The 20,114-nt window shown below is 38.6% G+C and overlaps 1 protein-coding gene across 1 annotated transcript in view; it reads left to right on the forward strand.

Annotated features, from left to right (window-relative positions):
- LOC754003 overlaps nt 1–20,114 on the forward strand; it is a 58,108-nt gene that overhangs the window by 8,063 nt on the left and 29,931 nt on the right. The window contains exons 2-7 of the mRNA XM_030993474.1: nt 11,009–11,211; nt 12,070–12,193; nt 12,875–13,237; nt 14,113–14,178; nt 18,273–18,390; nt 19,449–19,636. Coding sequence (XP_030849334.1) covers nt 11,009–11,211; nt 12,070–12,193; nt 12,875–13,237; nt 14,113–14,178; nt 18,273–18,390; nt 19,449–19,636 — 1,062 coding nt within the window. The remainder of the gene's footprint in view (nt 1–11,008; nt 11,212–12,069; nt 12,194–12,874; nt 13,238–14,112; nt 14,179–18,272; nt 18,391–19,448; nt 19,637–20,114) is intronic.

The raw sequence follows: 20,114 nt of genomic DNA on the forward strand, positions 1-20,114 counted from the left end.
CATCAACATTAGAAACGATGTTCTCTTGGGTCTTGTATTGGGTATACAAATATATAATTTAATTCTTATTCCGTGTTAGAGATGTGTACTAAGAAAAAGACTCGTTTCGGGAATTAGGGGTAGTTATAATTCACAAAGGCCGTATGCCTACTCGGCTATTAATCAATGAGGCTTTGTCTCAGAAAGATGTACACATTCATCGACGGGAATTAGCGGTGGGAGGCGGGGGGGGGGGGGGGGTCGACGTGTTTAGATCATCAACGAGACAATGTACAGAGGCTTTGCAACAATTTGTCGTCATCGCTTTTCATGATGGAAATGTTAATGCATTATCAAAGCATACATGAAGATAAACTGTATATAGAGATCATATGGCGATTTTAATAAACATACATAGAAAAAGTAGACGGTAATTTCCCAGGATGTTATATGTAATTTGTATCCCCCCCCAAAAAAAAGCGAAGATATTGCGCACCTACTTAACCCCCTCTCCCTGTTTAACTGGTGATTATCTATAGGCACTATTAGCTCAAACATGACTACATAGCTACAGTTAAAAATAAAGTTGAGTTCTGGTCATGCGATTGCATTGTGGAAGAAACGGTGTGGAATGATTTCGAAAAAGTTGATTATGTCGCATAAAGTATTGGTGTGTAATACAAGGTTCTGGTGTCATCAATATGATAAGAAATTTGGCAAAGCGGTTTCGGTAAAGTACCAAGCACTATACACAAAAAGATGTATATATAGGACGACACTAACAGGTATTAAAAAAGACATGTGCTCACATGATTATATTCACCCTTGAGTCGGGCCAGTGCTACATTTTTTTATATAGATACACGTATAGGCCTTTGATGGCTTTGTCCCAGTGTTTCAAGATAACTGCCTCCGGTCATTGATTTTGTCATATTCACATGCATGTTCAAATCATAATTCCTACACCCCCCCCCCCTTGAAAAAAAAAGGTTTAACCCTCTCCCCCTTGATCCGCTGCTCTTTTTCTAGGCAATGTTCGTTTACAAATTGGCTTGCTTTATGCTCATACAGATGAAAGCCAAACGTTACAATAAATTGAGGACGAAGTCGTTTGTAATATGGTTTCTCACATTATATCCATCAACATTCGAAACGATGTTCTCTTGGGTCTTGTAGTTTAATTCTTATTCCGTTTTAGAGATATGTACTATAAGAAAAAGACTTGTTTCGTGAATGAGGGGTAGTAATAAGTTTCAAAGAACGTATGCCTACTCGGCTATTCATCAACCCAAGAAAAAAAGAGCTTCGCACCTTTGGACAATTATGCTTTGTCTCAGAAAAGAAGATGTACACACATTCATGAGATGTTAAGAACGGGAAAAATGGCAAGGGGGAACCTTGCCATTTGTGTCATTATTAACATCTCATGAAATGATCTCTTTTCATCTCTAGAAGGAGTGTATGATCTCTGTCTATCCAAACTATGTCATTTCAGATCATTCATGAGATGTTAAGAACGGGACAAATGGCAAGGGGGAACCCTTGCCATTTGGGTCGTCCCTAATATCTCATGAAATGATCTCTTTTCATCTCTAGAAGGAGTGTTTGATTTCTGTCTATCCAAACTATGTAATTGCAGATCATTTCATGAGATGGTAAGAACGGGACAAATGGCAAAGGGGAACCCTTGCCATTTGGGTCGTCCTTAACATCTCATGAAATGATCTCTTTTCATCTCTAGAAGGAGTGTTTGATTTCTGTCTATCCAAACTATGTAATTGCAGATCATTTCATGAGATGGTAAGAACGGGACAAATGGCAAGGGGCAACCCTTGCCATTTGTGTCGTCCTTAACATCTCATGAAAAGATCTATGGCATGGGTTCCCCCTTGCCATTTCTCCCGTTCTTAACATCTCATGAAATGATCTCTTTTCATCTCTAGAAGGAGTGTATGATCTCTGTCTATCCAAAGTATGTCATTGCAGATCATTTCATGAGATGTTAAGAACGGGACAAATGGCAAGGGGGGGGGGACCCTTGCCATTTGTGTCGTCCTTAACATCTCATGAAATGATCTCGTTTCATCTCTAGAAGGAGTGTATGATCTCTGTCTATCCAAACTATGTAATTGCAGATCATTTCATTAGATGTTAAGAACGCCATGTGTGTTGTCCTTAACATCTCATGAATTGATCTCTTTTCATCTCTAGAAGGAGTGTATGATCTCTGACTATCCAAACTATGTAGTTTTAGATCATTTCATGAAATGTTAAGAACGGGATAAATGGCAAGGCGGAACCCTTGCCATTTGTGTCGTCCTTAACATCTCATGAAAAGATCTATGGCAAGGGTACTCTATCTAACGTACACCTTTATCGGTTATTTGGGGACTGTATATAAATATAAATAATAACAAACAAGTCAACGGCGAGCTCAGCAACAGTTATAAGCATCTGTTGTCATATACTAGTAGCTTTTTACTATACGTAGTAGCGCGCTCGGTGACTCAACGCTAGTTTGATCGCTTTTGTCCGGCTTGCCAGATTCTATTGTTCTGGCGCGGATTAAGGCTGCCTAACTTGACCTACCCAAAGTATCGGCATGGCATAGGCTATGTGTGTAAAGGGAGGGAGTGATTTGTTTAATAATGTTAAATTTGTCTATTGTTCAATGTTTGATGAATGTTCTGTAAATATATTGAGTAAAGCATGACGTCAAAAATGTCTTAGCATGCTGCCCGACACGTCCAAGGCATAGGTCGCACGCTATTAATGGCACGCCTTAATTTTCCATGCCACACGCATCCGGGCTTGTTTCACTCGATCAACTGATTACTTCATGCATGTCCAAATTATCTGTTTGTTTGTTTTTATTTCTGCATTTTCCAAATTGTCCAAATTATAATTACAATACATGGGTCAAATGTTCCCCTTTGGTCTTCGACACCTCCCCCCCCCCCCTCTCTCTCTCTATTTCTCTCCCTTTCAAACGTGCCTTCCATCATATGGCTACGTTGCGTTCACATGTTACGCGCCGTATTCAAGTGATGGTGTTAGATATAGAGCGAAATAATTGAAAGTACATAACGAAAAATATTAAACTTGGAAGAAAAAAAACAGAAAAATGACAGTGCTGATTAATTGAGGAGTTTCAAAATTGATCTGAAACTTAGGTGGCGGAAAATATATACATTATTGACGGGGGCGCAAAATTTGTCTTTTACTGAGACGGCGAAAGATTGATCTGAAACTTCGGGGGGGGGGGGGGGGGGTCGCAAAATTGATCTGAAACTAAGGGGGCGGCATTTTTATATTCGATTGAGGTAGCGCAAAATTTATTTTAACCTGTGGGTGCGCAACATCTATCTTAGACTAAGGAGGGGCGCAAAATTGATCTGAAACTAAGGTGGGCGCAAAATGGATCTTTCATTGAGGGCCGGGTGCAAAATTGATCTGAAATCATTGGGACAGGAATTTATATTTTATTGAGGCGGCGCCAAATTGATCTGAAACTAAGGGAGTAGGACGTTTATTTGTTATTAAGGGGGCGCAAAATTGGTCTCAAACTAAGGGGGCGCAAAATTTAATCTGAAACTTAGGGTGCAGACATTTATATTTTATTCAGGTGCCGCAACTTGTTCTGAAACTTTGGGGGCGCAAAATTTATATTTTATTGAAGGGCCCGCGCCACATTGATCTGAAACTTGGGGGGGGGGGGTCGGACGTTAATATGTTATTGAGGGGGCGCAAAATTGAACTGAAACTAAGGGGCGCAAATTTGATCTGAAACTTAGGGTGCAGAAATTTATATTTTATTGAGGTGCCGCAAATTGTTTTGAAACTTAGGGGGCGCAAAATGTATAGTTTAGGTTGATCATGTAACATACGTATTGGTGTGTACTACAAGGTTCTGGAATTTGCGAAGCATTGGTTATAAAGTAACAAACACCGTACATAGAAAGATGTAGCCTATATGCGACTACACAAACAAACTTTGTATATTCCTAGAAGACAATATGCATTGCAAAGCCAGAATGTGTTGTCGTTGTATCTGCTCTAACGTCGCTCTTTTTTCCAAATCCCCCATTTTAAGATATGACTTTCATTACGACTAAGTTTGTAAGCTTCAAAATGTTGGTAGTAAAGAATCATAAAATCACAGAACGTAGATAAAAACTTAAGCATATACATGTATGTTCTGTTAACCCTCTGAAGGCAGACAATGCACAATGCGATACACCAGCATCGCATTGCACTTTTTTTTCTTTTTTTTTACCGTAATGTTTTTAAAGTTAACTGTAATGTTCTCAAATATGTGTACATTCATTCTCTTCATTATCATTCTCATTTTCTTTTTCTTTTGTATTTAGTACCTGTTTACTCCTGATTATGTTGTTGTTATTGCTTTTTCGTGGAGCGGTGCGTCATGGAAACAAATAGAAAACATAAAGTTAAAAAGACATATACGAAAAGAAAAGGAAAAGTTAGGATTCACGATCAAATACTATATCTAACGTACACCTTTATCGGTTATTAGGGACTTTTAGATTTGCACGAAAACAATGTGGATTGCTACGGTCGACGTCCTTTTAATGCAGTGCCTTGAATGGACGTCACACGTATAAGTCCACGCAAATCTAAAAGTCCCTATTTACAAACAAGTCAACGGCGAGCTCTAAGCATCTATTGTCATATAGCTTTCACTACGTAGTCGCGCGCTCAGCGACTCAACGTTATTGTTCGATCGCTTTTGTCCAGATTTGCGGTTTGCCAGATTCTATCGTTGGGGTTGAGGATTAAGGATTTGGGGATCACCCAATTAAGTATTTGGTCAGTAGAATAGGTGTACATTTGATCCCATGTTGATGTCTCGGCAAGGCATGTGTATGCGGGGGGGGGGGGGGGGGGGGGGTCTCGTGAACGATCGGACCCAAATGGCAAAGGCCCATCAGGATACTTGCAGAGGCGTAGTAAAGTAGCGGATAATAAATAGGCCTTCATTTCCAAGGCATAGATGTAATGTTGTCTTTAAAAACCGACTGTACTAGTTTGGCTAGGAGTGAATAGACCGCACAGGGTGCTCACTGACAGATGGCTATCTCATCAACTCAGCTCTCGATTAACATAAGAAGAGAGGATCATGGGGACCAATGGTCACCGATTTATTATAGGCTTGTCTTCTATATAGAGGGAGCAAGTAGCTACAAGTAGTGGGGCATTAGAGGATCTTTACACTCTAAAAATAGAGTGCAAAATCGCTGTTTAAAAAAGTTGGGTAAAGTATTACCCAACCTTGTGCTAAACACGAAGTCCCTCTGAAATTTAATTACACTTGCCATAGTCATATCAATATTCGACTGAGCGCATTTCCAGGGTAAGAAAGTAACGATGCAGATTAGTATTTTAACCACGCGTTGGGTAAACACAAGTTTTGACACCTAAACGTTGGTATTATGACACAACTGATGTTACAAACTATGATTGAAGCGCTAGCGTGGTCGGTCGTTCCGAATAAGCTGTTCATGGACTACGTAATCGTGTTCAAGATCAACAGAAGATGGACGACTTTGTTCGAAATAGACTACGATCATGCACTTGTTTCTTTCCGCAGCATTTATTTGCATGAATGCATGTAAATCTTCTCAATATGGACATGAAATTCGACATAATTCTGGACAACAAATTGTGTAACACATATAACATGCACCTTTCCAGCCAACTCCTCGGACAAATTTTTATTTCACCCAAATCTGTGTAAATTTAAAAAAAGGTTGGGTTAAAATTTTACCCAACTTTTGGATAAAAAATTACACAACAACAAAGTAAACGAGTACCCAGGATGAGTTGGGTAAGAATTACCCAACGTTGTGTCAAAAAGGGAACATGGTTGTCGTTGGGTAAAATGTTACCTTTTACATTGGGTCAAATATATTGCACATCAGTTGGGTAAAAAATTAAGCATTTGATGGGTAAATATTTACCCAACCACCCCTGTGTCAAATTTTACCCAACGAACATGCATGTTCCCTTTTTACCCTCGTAAAGTGTAGGCCTACAATTTTACCCAATATTGGGTATCTTTTTTTTAGAGTGTATATTGGCAATAGTTGCATGTCGAGACAAAATAAGACAGAATTATCTTGGCTAGACATTTTGGAAATTTGAGAGTAGTTAAGAATAATAATAATACTAATAGTGGAATCATATAAAGGTAAAATAGAGGAGGTGTATGGATAGAAACAGGGATAAGGGATGATCGATAAAGATAAGGTACATCTCGATATTTTTTTCATAATAATAATTGGTTAAGATAATTAAAATGCCAGCAAGCTAGCAAATGAAGGGGCGTTTCCGGGATTCCAATTTTCTTTCTTTTTTCTTCTTCTCTTTTTCTCCTTTGCTGAAAGTGTCAGGAAGTTAATTTCTGCGTCTAAATTTTGGTCTTCAAACTTTGGACGCGGAAATTATGCCCTCTCGTAAAAGTGCGAAAACGACGGAAAGTGTTTCAGAATCATAAAGATAGTGATCGGAATATGCAGTTCGGTTGTAAAACGGTGTAGAGGACAACAATAGCCACCAGTTACCGACAAAATTAAATGTCCTAATATCTACAAATTTAACCATATAAACCCGGGGCCGAAGGCTAAATTGTTTTTCCTATGGACTATCTTTTGTACTTGCGTATGCGCAAATGGTCATTTTCCTCGACGACATAAATATACGAATTATTTCGTCAACTTAGTCAGCATCGTAGCTATATATTTTAATGCAGGCGCGGAGCTAGGATCTTATTTTAGGGAGGGGCGGTAGTGAGCAAGCGAATCCCTTAAAGAGCGCGCAAAGCGCGGTCATAAGGGGGATGTGGGGAATAGGCCTCCCGAGCGAAGCGCGGAAGCTTAGACGTTCCTTAAATAATTAGGAAAAGAAGACGATTTAATGTACCGTTTTCGACTGTTAATCCTTGTCTGAAAGAAGTTCCCCCACCCTCCCGCGCGAAGCGCGAAAGCTTTGACGTTTCTTTAAATTATTAGGAAAGCAGACGATATGTTGTACCGTTTTCGACTCTTAATCCTTGTCTGAATTTAGTTTCCCCCTTCCTGCGCGAAGCGCGAAAAGCTTAGAGGTTTGATTTAATAATTTTAGAAGGAAGACGATTCGTTGCATCGTTTTCGACTCTCAGTTAGCCCTATTTATCTGAATTCAGTTTCCCCCTCTCGCGCGAAGCGTGGAAGCTTTCACGTTTCCTTAAATAATTATAGAAAGAAGACGATTCGTTGCATCGTTTCCCACTCTTAATAAGCCCTATTTGTCTGAATTCATGTCCCCCATCTCGCGCGAAGCGCGGAAGCATGGACGTTTGACTTAATTATTATAGAAAGAAGACGATTCGTTGCATCGTTTTCGACTCTTAATAAGCCCCATTTGTCTGAATTCAGTTTCCCCCTCCTTGTTTGAATTTAGTTTCCACAAAAATGTTAAACCTCTGATTTCTTTAGCTGATATTATAGGAAAGTTAAAGTTCGGGAAATTACAAGTATTCTAGTTGTAGTCACTCTCGAAGTCGTCACAGCGGATAAAAAGTCACAGTTCGTAGGGAAAAAAACTTGTCGGCCGACCGACAATATACATCTCACCGACTTCAAACTTCTGCATTGATATAGTACACGAGGATCGAGCAAGAATACCGACACAGCTGACCCAACACAGCAATACATGTTACCCGTGTCTTTCTTGCTTCCTCGACGAGACGACTCCACCCAACAACCCCCTCTCTCTTTTACTCCCACTCCTCCTCTCTCAGACCCTAACCTCCCCTCTCTCTCCTCTCTTTCCTCCCCCGTTTCTTTTGTTTCCCTTTTCTCTTTTTTCTTCTTTTTTCTTTCTTTTTCTTTTTTTCTCTTTCTTTCTTCTCTTTCCTTTCTTTTCCTTTTTTTCTTTTCTTTTTTCTTTTCTTTTCCTTTCCCTCTCCCTTTTCCCCTCCCCCTTTTCTCTTTTTTCCCGACGGCAGCCAATTTACCGACAATATCCTGACAGGTGGGGGGGGGGGGGGGGGGTGTCGCACCCCCATCCCCCCCCCCTCCCTTTGGAGACGCCCCTGAGTGGACACCAAGTTTAAATGGTGTAAGATAGTGGATATAAAGACATAAAATGACATGAAATATTTGAAATTATACACTTAAATTGTAAATAATAATTATGATAATAGCTAGTTCTTATATTATTATAATAGCGCTTTTCAGGATCGAAGGCCTTCTCGAAGCGCTTCACAATTATATATATTATTACCCCGGTCATCGGATTCAGGTTTTGCCGCACACATACTCCCTGGGGAGCATTCCAGCCAAGCGCCATTTTTACAAGCGCACACTTGCTAATCCAAGCAATTTTAAAAACAGGTGCGTTTCGCTGTGAACAGGCGCGATAACAGTCGCCCTCAAAGCTACGTCTAAACTATGTTCCCGGCATCACGGCAGCCACGTTTGCCTGAAACATTCTGTATTCAAGATTTGTTGGGTGTTGCTAAGTGTTTGTCAAGGTCTATCACGGTATCCTTCCCCTCGTTGCTTCACGTCCATCCCTTTTTGTACGCAAAGGCCGGCGTGAATAGAAATGTAAACAGCTTGAAATGATGTCACAATCGGAAAATGAGCGCCATTTTTTGGGAAAGCTCAGTTACACGTTTCAACAAGTTGCAACTTCAAGCATCTTAGTCCAGAATCTGGCCTATTTAATTTTGATCTCCACCGCACCAACGCTACCTCTCCCTACTTACTTGCTACCAGCCGATGATGGCGTGATCATTAAATAAAGACGCCCAGCGAAACTCAGGCTAGGCTGGTGAGCATAATTATGAGTCTGTTGATAACGCCATCTTCGACGGCTTGGATCAAGTGTGGGGAAATTATAAAGGACCGTGCAGATTCTGGATTACAAGCATCTCCGCCTGGCTGCCGCCACTAAAACTTTAAGCATCTCCGTACGGCGGCCGCCAACTGGAAACTTTAAAGTTGCAACTTTAACAACCTATTTTTGGCGGGGGCCGGCTGGGCCAATTATAGACGTGCCGCCAGGCGGGGGGTGGATGGGCCGATTAAAGATTCCGTGGTAAAACTCAGATCCCAGCCTGGCGCAAGCCGGCTGGGCTAATCAGTGAAAATTAATTGCCCCAGCCAGGCTTCGGGCGGAATTGCAGCCTCGATCCGCCAATGCGTGAGGCGGTAGCCAGCTGGTATCGATATTTTTGACGCCTCGCCTAAAGTATAATATAAAAGGACCGTATGCAAATTTTCTGTACTTTTGTCGGAAAAAATACATTTATCCAGCACAATGTCGTCTCTTTTTGCGTTGGAGAAGAGCAAATAGCGAGTTTCAATCACACTTTGGCCGCTCTCGCAAGCTCTCACTCGTTTCACTGTGGTCAAGAGACTTTGGGGCAAGCGGTTAATGAAAATACTAATCGTTAGCTTTCTTCTGGTATCAAACTTTTTTTGATTGATTGTATAATTTTATCGGAATAAAGGAAACAAAAAGGCTCGACCAATAACTTATCAGGGTCTGAATTGACCTTAATTTGACCTTGAATTCCCTGATGCAAGCGCACTAATGACGTCATCTTTGCTAAATCGGTGTCTTTTATCGTAAAATGCGACACTTTCACAATGTTTATACATCTTTTTTTAATTATTAATACGATAAAACATATTTTTTCTGATATCATTGAAGTTTTGGGTTTTATCGAATGAGTAATTTTAAAATAAGACCCATTCTACTGTTTTAATTTACTGGATCGTACCATTAAATTCGCAGGGTAGAAAGATGCATTTTCCAACCGCGCCAAATTTAATTTACGTTCCGACATTCTGTTAAACGGGTTCGTGTTGTTAAGAATCCACTGCTTTCTGCTCCAACAAACGTCCACATGTGGAGTGGTTTATCAACTAAATTATTCAAATTTATGGATGCTTCCTAGCTTCCCAGGTGTTTGTGTTGCTGTTGAAGCATTTCATTCACCTACTATCATTCTTTGTAGTCCAATTGCCAGAACGCAAATTTCATTTTGGTTTTCTCATCGGAGTCGTTTATCAACTATATGTATTCAAATTTATGAATGCTTCCTCCCCAGGTGTGTTGTGGTGTTTATGCATTTAATTCACCTGTTATTATTCTTTGTACTCCAATATTTATTGTTAGAGTTAAAGTATGTTCTGCACAATAAAAACAATGTGTGTCCCTATTGTACAACGTAACGTGTCCCGTCATTTTGTAATAGTTAATTTACCCATTCACATAATGGAACTACCTGCCCGATGAAGCCAGTGGCCTGTGACCCCTGAGCACTCAACACCGTGTGGGAGTCAGTTCGTGGTCAGATGCTTTTATGAGACAAATACAAGCAAACGTTTCCATATGTTGACTATTGGCACAACGTTAGGCAAAGTATTGGAAAATATTGCCCAACCTTTTCACGGTGTAGTATTTTAAAGAGTAATCATGATCCTAAGGATATTGATACAAAGACAAAGATCTTTCTAAAGTAGTATCTTTTCCCAGCACGGAGGGATTGCAATATTTTTCCACACATCTCTAGCTGTTATCTGCCAATTATAAGATGATGAAGCGGATCCTAATCATTGGTTGAGAGCGTACACGTGACCAGGCATTTATTTTGCCTAACACGTAATTTACTAATGACCGGTCATTAGTAGAATCATGTTATAAAACATCATTTTATAAAACAAATAAAACATCATCTTATAAAACAAATAATACATATCATTTTGTTCGGGCATTAGTAGAATTACCCACACTCGGTACCTTGTGTGGGCAATTCTTACTAATGCCCTCACTGCTGTGTATACTCTAACACACTCCATCACGCAGTATCTCCGCGGTTTGTAATTGCACACAGCACACGCACACATACGCACCCATGCGAAATAACACACACGCACATACGCACACACACTATTTTTTCGTTCTATATCCTTATTTGATTCGAAATATGAATTTTCTTTAAATTCTTGTGTAGCCGCCGACATCTGTGGGACAACTATAACGTATCCTGGCACACTGGAGTCTCCGGGATTCCCGAGCCCTTACGCAAACAACCTTCGGTGTAACATCACCCTCATAGGCGGCAGCGATGCTCCCATTGTATTACAGTTTCAAAGTGTCGACTTCAGGGATGATGGCGATGGGGTTATGGTCGAGGACCAGTATGGAGCTGTCTCGGTAAGTCTCTAAAATAACCTACCTATCTGTTGACGACATAGGAGGCACGGTGGCTCAGTGTCACAGGCGTATCCAGGATGTTTCAATAGGGGTGGGGGCGGCATGAAGGAATGATAAGCAGGACAAAATCTACATCACTACCACCCTTACATGCATGCCCCACTTTTCAAAGTGGGTTGGGGTGCTAAAGCAGTCGATATGCCTTTTATATGCCGAATTGAAACAAAAATCTACCAAGAATTCTTACATTATCCTTTTATTGAGTAAAGATTGGTTAACACATCACGAAAAATCTGAGAAACTGTCTGTAAATCTTAATTTGAAAAATGACTGAAATTTTTGATCATTTGGGAATCGCAGACAAAAGGCACTGTTTGGTGTCCGCGCTCGCACAAACACACGCCCCTCTCTCTCTCTCTCTCTCTCTCTTTTCTTTTCAGACCACCAACCTAGTCAAGCGTCGTTTATGACTGTGGTCTCCTGCACTTTTTCACAGATAGTTCGGATAATACTTTAAACTCATAATACTATATTATAGAAAAATTAAGTTCGTTATCATTATGTATACATGTAAATCACATCTTTACGTGAAGTTATCATTTTTTGCATAGTTATTTGTTTCAAACATTACGTTTACGATCATGTTCTTTGTTATTGAATGATTGTATTTGGAAAAATGCAGAAATATCAAAACCAAAACATTTCAAATCTCGCTGTCTCTCTCTCTCTCTCTCCCTATACTCCATCTCTCTGTTTATCTCTCTCTTTTCCTTGCTCTTTCTCTCTCTCTCTCTCTCTCTCCCTCTCTCTTTCTCTCTCTCTCTCTCTCTCTTTCTCTTGCTCTCTCTCTCTCTCTAGTGGGTTACTGGCAATGAGGTTCCTAAGGAGTTTCTAAGTAAAGTACTGCATGTGACCTTTATATCTGATGGCGTCAATACCAACGGAACCGGATTTCAAATGACTTATGCTGAATACCCGAGAAGTAAGCATTGGTTATCATTTCGATTTTTATTTCATTTTCTGCATCGATTCATTTCTGTTTCTTTTCTTGACCCCATTTTCCCTCCCTCCTAATTGTTTTTTGTTTTGTCTCCTTCTGCCTTCCTTATTTCTCTCTGCTTCCCTTCTCTCTCTCCTCTCTCCACCTTCTACCCCTCTCTCTCTCTCTCTCACACGAACACACAAACACGCATGCACTCTTCTCTCTCTTTATCTCTTTCTCTCTCCTTATATCCCTCCTCTCTATCTTCTTATCTCCTCCCCCTTGCTCCCTCTCTCTCTCTCTCTCTCTCTTTCTTCTTTTCTCGTTTATCTCTATCTTTCTCTCTCTCTCTCTCTCTCTCTCTCTCATTCCTCTTGCACCCCTTCCCCTTTTGTATAGAATCATTTATAAATTACTGCTCACTATATTTCTCTCTCTCTCTCTCTCTCTCTCTCGCTCTCTCTCTCTCTCTCTCTCTCAATTCTATTTCAATATAACAAATGAGTACTAACCAACATGTAGATGTACATTGTTTTCACTTAAAACCGACCTTTGGGTCTCATGACCTAACTTTTGAAATAAACCTAATAACGTGCTACGAAGTGTAGGCCTAGTTTCTACAAAATCCTTCCAAATCTGAAACGAATAATGCATTATCATGATTGTATTATTTATTTTTAGATGATGTGCCAGTAAAAGAAACATTCCACCAAGTATCGATGAAACCAGGCAAGGCACTTCACCTGTACAGCAACGACTACCCCATGAACTACGATGACACCACTCACTATATTTGGAACATTACGTCATCCGATCTCATGACCTTTACCATGGTCGACGTAGAACTCGAGGTACGTGATTGGATGAAAGTCACCTCATACTCCATGACTCGTGACCCTACGGAATGGCTTATGCAAATGGGAACGCCCTCCGCGAACATTGGACAAATCACGGTAGCGGAGAGTGATTACGTCATTGTAGAGTTCCGGACGGATTTTTCAGGGCGGGCCTCCGGATTCCACATCATTGTTGAACCGAACAGCGGTGAGTCATTAATAAACAGAAGAAATAGAAGAAAGAAGATGAAGAAAGGAAAAGAAGAAGAGAAGAAGAAGGAGGAAAAGAAGAAGAAGAAGAAGGGAAAGAAGGAAAAAATAGGAGAAAAAGAGGAAGGAGGATGAATAGCAACAAGAACGCATATGAGGAGAATGAGAAGGAAGAAGTTAGAGGAAAAGGAAGAAGTTAGAGGAAGAGGAAAAAGAAAAAGGTAGAAGAACAAAAATGTGGAGGAAGAACAAAATAAGTAGAAAAAGATACAGAAAAAGAAGAACGCAAATTTTACACAAGAATAGTGCTACAAGTAATGCATACGATACTGAAAATCAAGGTGAAGTTTCATAGTGTTGTGTGAACGTAACATTTACATTTAATAAATTATGTTTAAGGGCATTGTTTAACAATGTTTCCAGCGTTACAAATCTGAGATGTATGGCCCTACGTGTTATCAGTGTCTTTGATATGGTGTAATATTGAAGCCCTAAATAAAAGGGGTTTAAAGTGAGCATGAAGTGCCTCAAAAAAGTAATAACCTTTGAGAGACCGGTTTTACCATACTCATTTTCTCCAGTAGACTGTAGAGTTATAATTAAAAACCGTTGGGAATTTTTTTTTTTTTTTTAATTTAGAATTCCAATCCTAAATATCTTGATAATCAGACATGCGAGCGGCTTATAAAGGTCATGGGATGCCTGACTGATTTAAAGGTTTATTATTATGATTGCAGCATGGGCTAAATCCAGGATTTGTTTAGAATCTGAGACAAAGATACAAATCCCTTTAAAATAGTAACACTTAACATGCTTTAGGAACGGAAATTCAATAATTTGTAAGAAATTAATATTCGTATTATTTGATTACAGTTGCAGCAATGGAGGAAAAGCCGGTTTCTTCACCATGTGGTGGCAACTTTACACTGGCCGAATCTGGTAAGAAACTAATGTTTGACAAACTAATTAAGCCCAATGAATGTTAGGCTTCCTTGGATAACTTTTTGTATTTTTATATTTATTGACATTTATTTCCTTCTCAACAGTACAATATGAAACACAATGTATATATAAATGATATATGTAACAATTATTTCAACATAGAGTATACAGTAAATAATTCAGATACGGAAGGAGGCGAAAACCCGGAAAGCATAGCTTGAGTTGGGAACGCCCATAATAAGTTAACACAGTTACCGAGAGAACATTATAGATATTATTATGAAAATGGGATAACTTTTTGTATTTTTGTATTTATTAACATTTATTTCCTTCTAAACAGTACAATATGAAACACAATGTATATATAAATGATTTATGTAACAATTATTTCAACATAGAGTATACAGTAAATAATTCAGATACGGAAGGAGGCGAAAACCCGGAAAGCATAGCTTGAGTTGAGAACGCCCGTATTAAATAAGTTAACACAGTTACCGAGAGAACATTATAAATATTGTTATGAAAATTACATTTTTATATAACAGAACGTTGACAGGAAAGAAAAAATAGTAAATGGTAGAGAGAACAAAAATGAGGAGAGAATTAAGTATAGGAAGCATGTTCACTTATAAAGAGAAATTTAACAATAGGGCTGTGCATGTGTCTGCGATTACATCATAAAAATAACGAAGTACTACTATTCTAAAATAGACTTTCGATTGTTATCAACAAGTTTGTGGCTCAACAGAGCTGATCATGAGTATTGTTTGAAGTGCAAATGCACTGAAAATTATTATCATTTATTGTATGACTATGAGTAATCAAAAGTATTTTGGAACAAGGTCTTAAATTTTCTCAGAAAAACAGAAGTATTGTTTGGTAATGAAAGAATTGAATACAGTGATATAATTGTAGGCAAGCGATGTGATTATATAAATTCAAAATATATAGTTTTTCAAAATCTATTAATTAATTTAGCTTCTTGTGTTTTATACACGCACAAAAAAAAAATGGAAAAACAAGTTTTTGGCTCACACAGAGTAGACAAAGCATTCGTGCTCGATCTTGTAATTGAAAGCAATTCAGAACAAGTATTTTTAACCAGTGGGATGTTTACCCAGTAAACGCGAATCGGCCGATCGGGTATATTGTAGCTACATGACCTGCACGCTTGCATTAACGTAAATGTGAATACAGTTAGGAATCAATATTGTTACGCAAATTAGTTTTTATTCAGATTTATATGAATGAGACATAATGCGCGTTTTTTTATGCCATTTCTCTTTTTCACAGATAAGCATATACGAAGTTTATTACACGTTATTTTGCTTTGATCTTTAGTAAACGTTAAACGTTTACACATGGAGGTTTGGGGGTTTAGTGATAGGAGCGACCTTTGAACCCGGATACGAATAGGTTTAAGGGCATCGTTTAACAATGTTAAATCTGAGGTGCATGGCCCTACGTGTTATCAGTGTCTGTGTCTCTGCGATATGGTGTAATATTGAAGCCCTAAACAAAATTTGCTTCAAAATGATCAAGAAATGCCTCAAAAAATTAAAAATCTTTTATTGACCGGTTTTACCATACTCGTTTTCCCCCAATAGACTGTAGTGTTATGAAAACCGTTAGGAAAACGCAAAATTTGGTTTCGATTTCCAGTCATAAATATCTTGATAATCAGACAGGCGATCGGCTTGTAAAAGTCATGGGGTTCCCGACTGACCTAAGGGTTTATAATTATCATTGCAGCATAGCTAAATCGAGGATTTTGTTTCAGAATCTGAGAAAAAGTTACCGGGTCCCTTTAAAGCTGAGCTCGAGGCTCCAAAGCATTAATTGATAATGCTTTAATCCTCTTTGATTTTTGATTAGATGAGAACTACCATGGTTCTTCTACATGATAAAACGTCTGAACAAACCGAAAGATAATACAATCTTAGCCAACTGTTCGTGTCGTTTGGAAGACAGAATTTCCCGACCAGATTTTAATCTCGGCCAAAATCAACAAATTTATTGGTTCTTTTGACCAAAATTGATCATTTACCAATCTGCTGTTTATACACTTTAGAATGTATGCCAATTACGTAAGTTCGATCGACCTTTGACTTTATATATCAGGGGCCCGTTTCATAAAACTTTGTATCTATAACAAATGCTAAATTTCTATGACAAATTTGCTCTCAGCCAATCAGATGCCATGATTTCAGTAGCTTATAACAGTAGCTTGTAACTTGTTATTGATATCAAGTTTGCTCTCAGCCAATCAGATGCCTTGATTTCAGTAGCTTATAACAGTAGCTTGTAACTTGTTATTGATATCAAGTTTTATGAAACAGGGTCCTGCACCTGAAGAGAAAGAAACAGCAGGCTGTCAAAATAGTCTAGAGACAGATCCATATTTTTTTTATTCAGTTAAAACTTGACTCTGAGGCTAAAGTTACGTTTAACAAAGGAAGAATTAGAATTCACTGAGATGTTAAACTTCAATTTGAACAAATCACTAAGAGTCGGGTTAAAAGTTTGTAGAAAACGGGCCAATATTATCTTCCTCGTTTTTAAATTCAGTTTCAATTCTTCTCTTTTGCTCTCACTTTCTCTCCCCTCTCTTTTCTCTTTCTTTTTATTCCTTCATTTCCTTCCTTTCCTTCCACCCTCTCTCTCTCTCTCTCTCTAATGCACCTATATATATTCATTTTGCCACAAATCGGGTATTATATGCTTGCACAATATGAATGAATGTATCAATTTTAAATTTGTATTGTATTTAATCTTCTATTACATAACTGTGCATGTTGTAATGCATATCCAAAGTAATTCAGCTGATGAGCCGTAATGTGATTTTCAATAAATAATCTTTCAATCAATAAATCAATCAAACAATCGACATGTCAATCAAACAATCAATCAATCAACCAGGCAATCAATCAGGCACTCAAGCAATCAATCAATCAACCAGGCAACCAATCAGGCAATCAAGCAATCAATCAATCAACCAGGCAACCAATCAAGCAATCAAGCAATCAATCAATCAACCAGGCAATCAATCAGGCAATCAAGCAATCAATCAATCAACCAGGCAACCAATCAGGCAATCAAGCAATCAATCAATCAACCAGGCAATCAATCAGGCAATCAAGCAATCAATCAATCAACCAGGCAACCAATCAGGCAATCAAGCAATCAATCAATCAACCAGGCAACCAATCAAGCAATCAAGCAATCAATCAATCAACCAGGCAACCAATCAGGCAATCAAGCAATCAATCAACCAGGCAACCAATCAAGCAATCATGCAATCAATCAATCAACCAGGCAATCAATCAGGCAATCAAACAATCAATCAATCAATCAGGCAAACAACCAGGCATTCAAACTCTCTATCAATCAATTATTTATCAATCATTCAATCAATATCATTCATCAATTTACCGACTAATTGATAAATTAAGCAATCTCTCAGGCAATAAATCAATCAATCAATCAGTCAAACTTTCAATCAACAAACAATCAATCAGTCAAATCAATCTATCAATCAATCAATCTTTCTATCAGTTAATCTACCTATCAATCAATCAATCAATATATCAATGAATCAATCTTTCTATCAGTCAATCTATATTTTAGTCAATCTATCAATCGATCAGTCAATGCATCAATATACCGACCAATTAATAATATTCAGCAATCTCTCAGGCAATAAATAAATAAATCAGTCAATCAATCAACTAAACTTTCAATCAATCAATCAATCAGTCACTAAATATATCAGTCAATTTATCAATCAATCAGCCAATGCATCAAGCTATCGACCAATTAATAAATTTCTCAGGCAATAAATAAATCAATCAACCAAACTTTCAATCAGTCTTTCAAGTAAACAAACAATCAATCTTTCAATCAATCCATCTATCAATCTATCAATCTATCAATCTATCAATCAATGCATCAATCTACCGACCAATTAATAAATTCAGCGATCTCTCAGGCAATACAAAAATCAATCAGTCAATCAATCAGTCAATCAATCAGTTAATAATTGATATATATCTATCGACCAATCAATCAATCAATAATTGTTTGTTCTTCAGCCCTTACCTTCAACCTGCCTGCCGACACAGCTGATCTGCACTGCGTCTACAGGATAACCAACAGTGACACCACCTCCAGGGTTCGAGTCCTTGTGGAGGAAATGACTTCAGAAGAGGGGTAATTATGAAATTCTGAAAATTCAAGCAATCCTGAACACAAATGACTTCTAATCAGTCGCTCATAAAGTAATAACGTCTCTATCGTTGTCTATAACGTAGGCTTAGTAACGCAAAAACACTCCTGTTAAAGAAGTTAGATCTCTGTATTCATGTAACAAATTAACAGTGATACAACCGTTCAAATGCATTATGTCTTTTTGGAAGAAATAACTGCAGAAGATAGGTAAATGCGACAACTTAAACGTTTAATACACCAATATAGGTTTTGATTATTGCATTACAGTCTATTAGTTAAATAGTATTAATTGTTACTGTCTACTCATCTTTACCGACAATTTTTATGATGCAAAAGTCTTTCTATTCAAATCCTCATTCAAATAACTATCAGTAACAACAACACCAACAACAACAAAGACAGTTCATTTTTAGTCCAACATTCTCTCTCTCAAAAAAGGGAAAAAAGACGAAGAAGAAGGGAAAAACAGTACCGTCATAACATTTTTGGACTAGTTTCATATTTTGAAAAATATGCCACTTGGGTTTCCACATGGAAACGGGAAGGAGGGAGAGGGTGGCCGTGATCCTAACCCGCCTGTGAATAGACCAGTTCACGGTTAGCACATGTCCCAAATGACCCCGAATATCCACAGATCTTCAAAACATGAAGAGGTCCCACTTTGTAGGCCTACATTCTGAAATAATCACTCCTACAGTGATGGAGGTGCTACTTAAATAGCCTTTGTTTCCCCTTTGCAAAGCATACTTCCACTTGTGTATCATGGAGTGCACTGCTTGTGCATAAATGAATAATGATTACATAACTTTAATGAGCACGTATCCAGTATTTTGTCTCTGTGTATTTCACAATTTGTTCTGCAATGACCTTTATCTGCTCATGCTCAGACTGCAACCGTGAACTGGCTTTAAGAACTTCCCCGCACGCACCGCGTCCCTAGTCCGCGTACAGCTGACTCCTGACACAATGACGTCACAGACGTTCGGTCGGTAACTGTAAAACCCCTTATTAGAGTGTCCATTGTCCTTTATCATTCTCAGAATCGACGCCCTGCACGTCTTCACCGGTCTTGATCACTCGGACTGGTCTGCCTACCGACGTCAGCTCACCGGCTCAGTCAATGACGAGGTCATCTTCCTCCAAGAGGGTCATGGTGTGACCATGGTTTTAACTTCCGGGTCAGCTAACATCAGTCGATCGCTCACTGTAGTCGTAGAGCACGTCCAAGGTGATTTTTCAACAACAAAAAATATGTTGCTTAAATTATTTTTAAAGGCATCGTTTAACTTTACAATGTTAAATCTGGTATGCACGGCCCTACGTGTTATCAGTGTCTGTGATATGGTGTAATATAGAAGCCCTAAGAAAATTGCGCTTCAAAATGATCAAGTAAAAACCTTTCAGTGGCCGGTTTTGCCATACTTGTTTTCCTCAATAGACTGTAGTGTTATGAATACCGTTAGGCAAACGTAAAATTTGGTTTCGATTTCCAATCATAAATATCTTGATAATCAAACAGGCGATCGGCTTGTAAAGGTCACGGGGTTCCTGACTGACCTAAAGTTTTATAATTATCATTGCAGCATGAGCTAAATCCAGGATTTTGTTTCAGAATCTGAGACAAAGTTACCTGATCCCTTTAAAGTATAGTTGGAGCCTCAACGAAATACTAATGTTGTGCAATGTTGAAACAGTATCGATGAACA

The sequence above is a fragment of the Strongylocentrotus purpuratus genome, unplaced genomic scaffold (assembly GCF_000002235.5).
Source record: "Strongylocentrotus purpuratus isolate Spur 01 unplaced genomic scaffold, Spur_5.0 spur5_scaffold_20, whole genome shotgun sequence".
Taxonomy (NCBI): domain Eukaryota; kingdom Metazoa; phylum Echinodermata; class Echinoidea; order Camarodonta; family Strongylocentrotidae; genus Strongylocentrotus; species Strongylocentrotus purpuratus.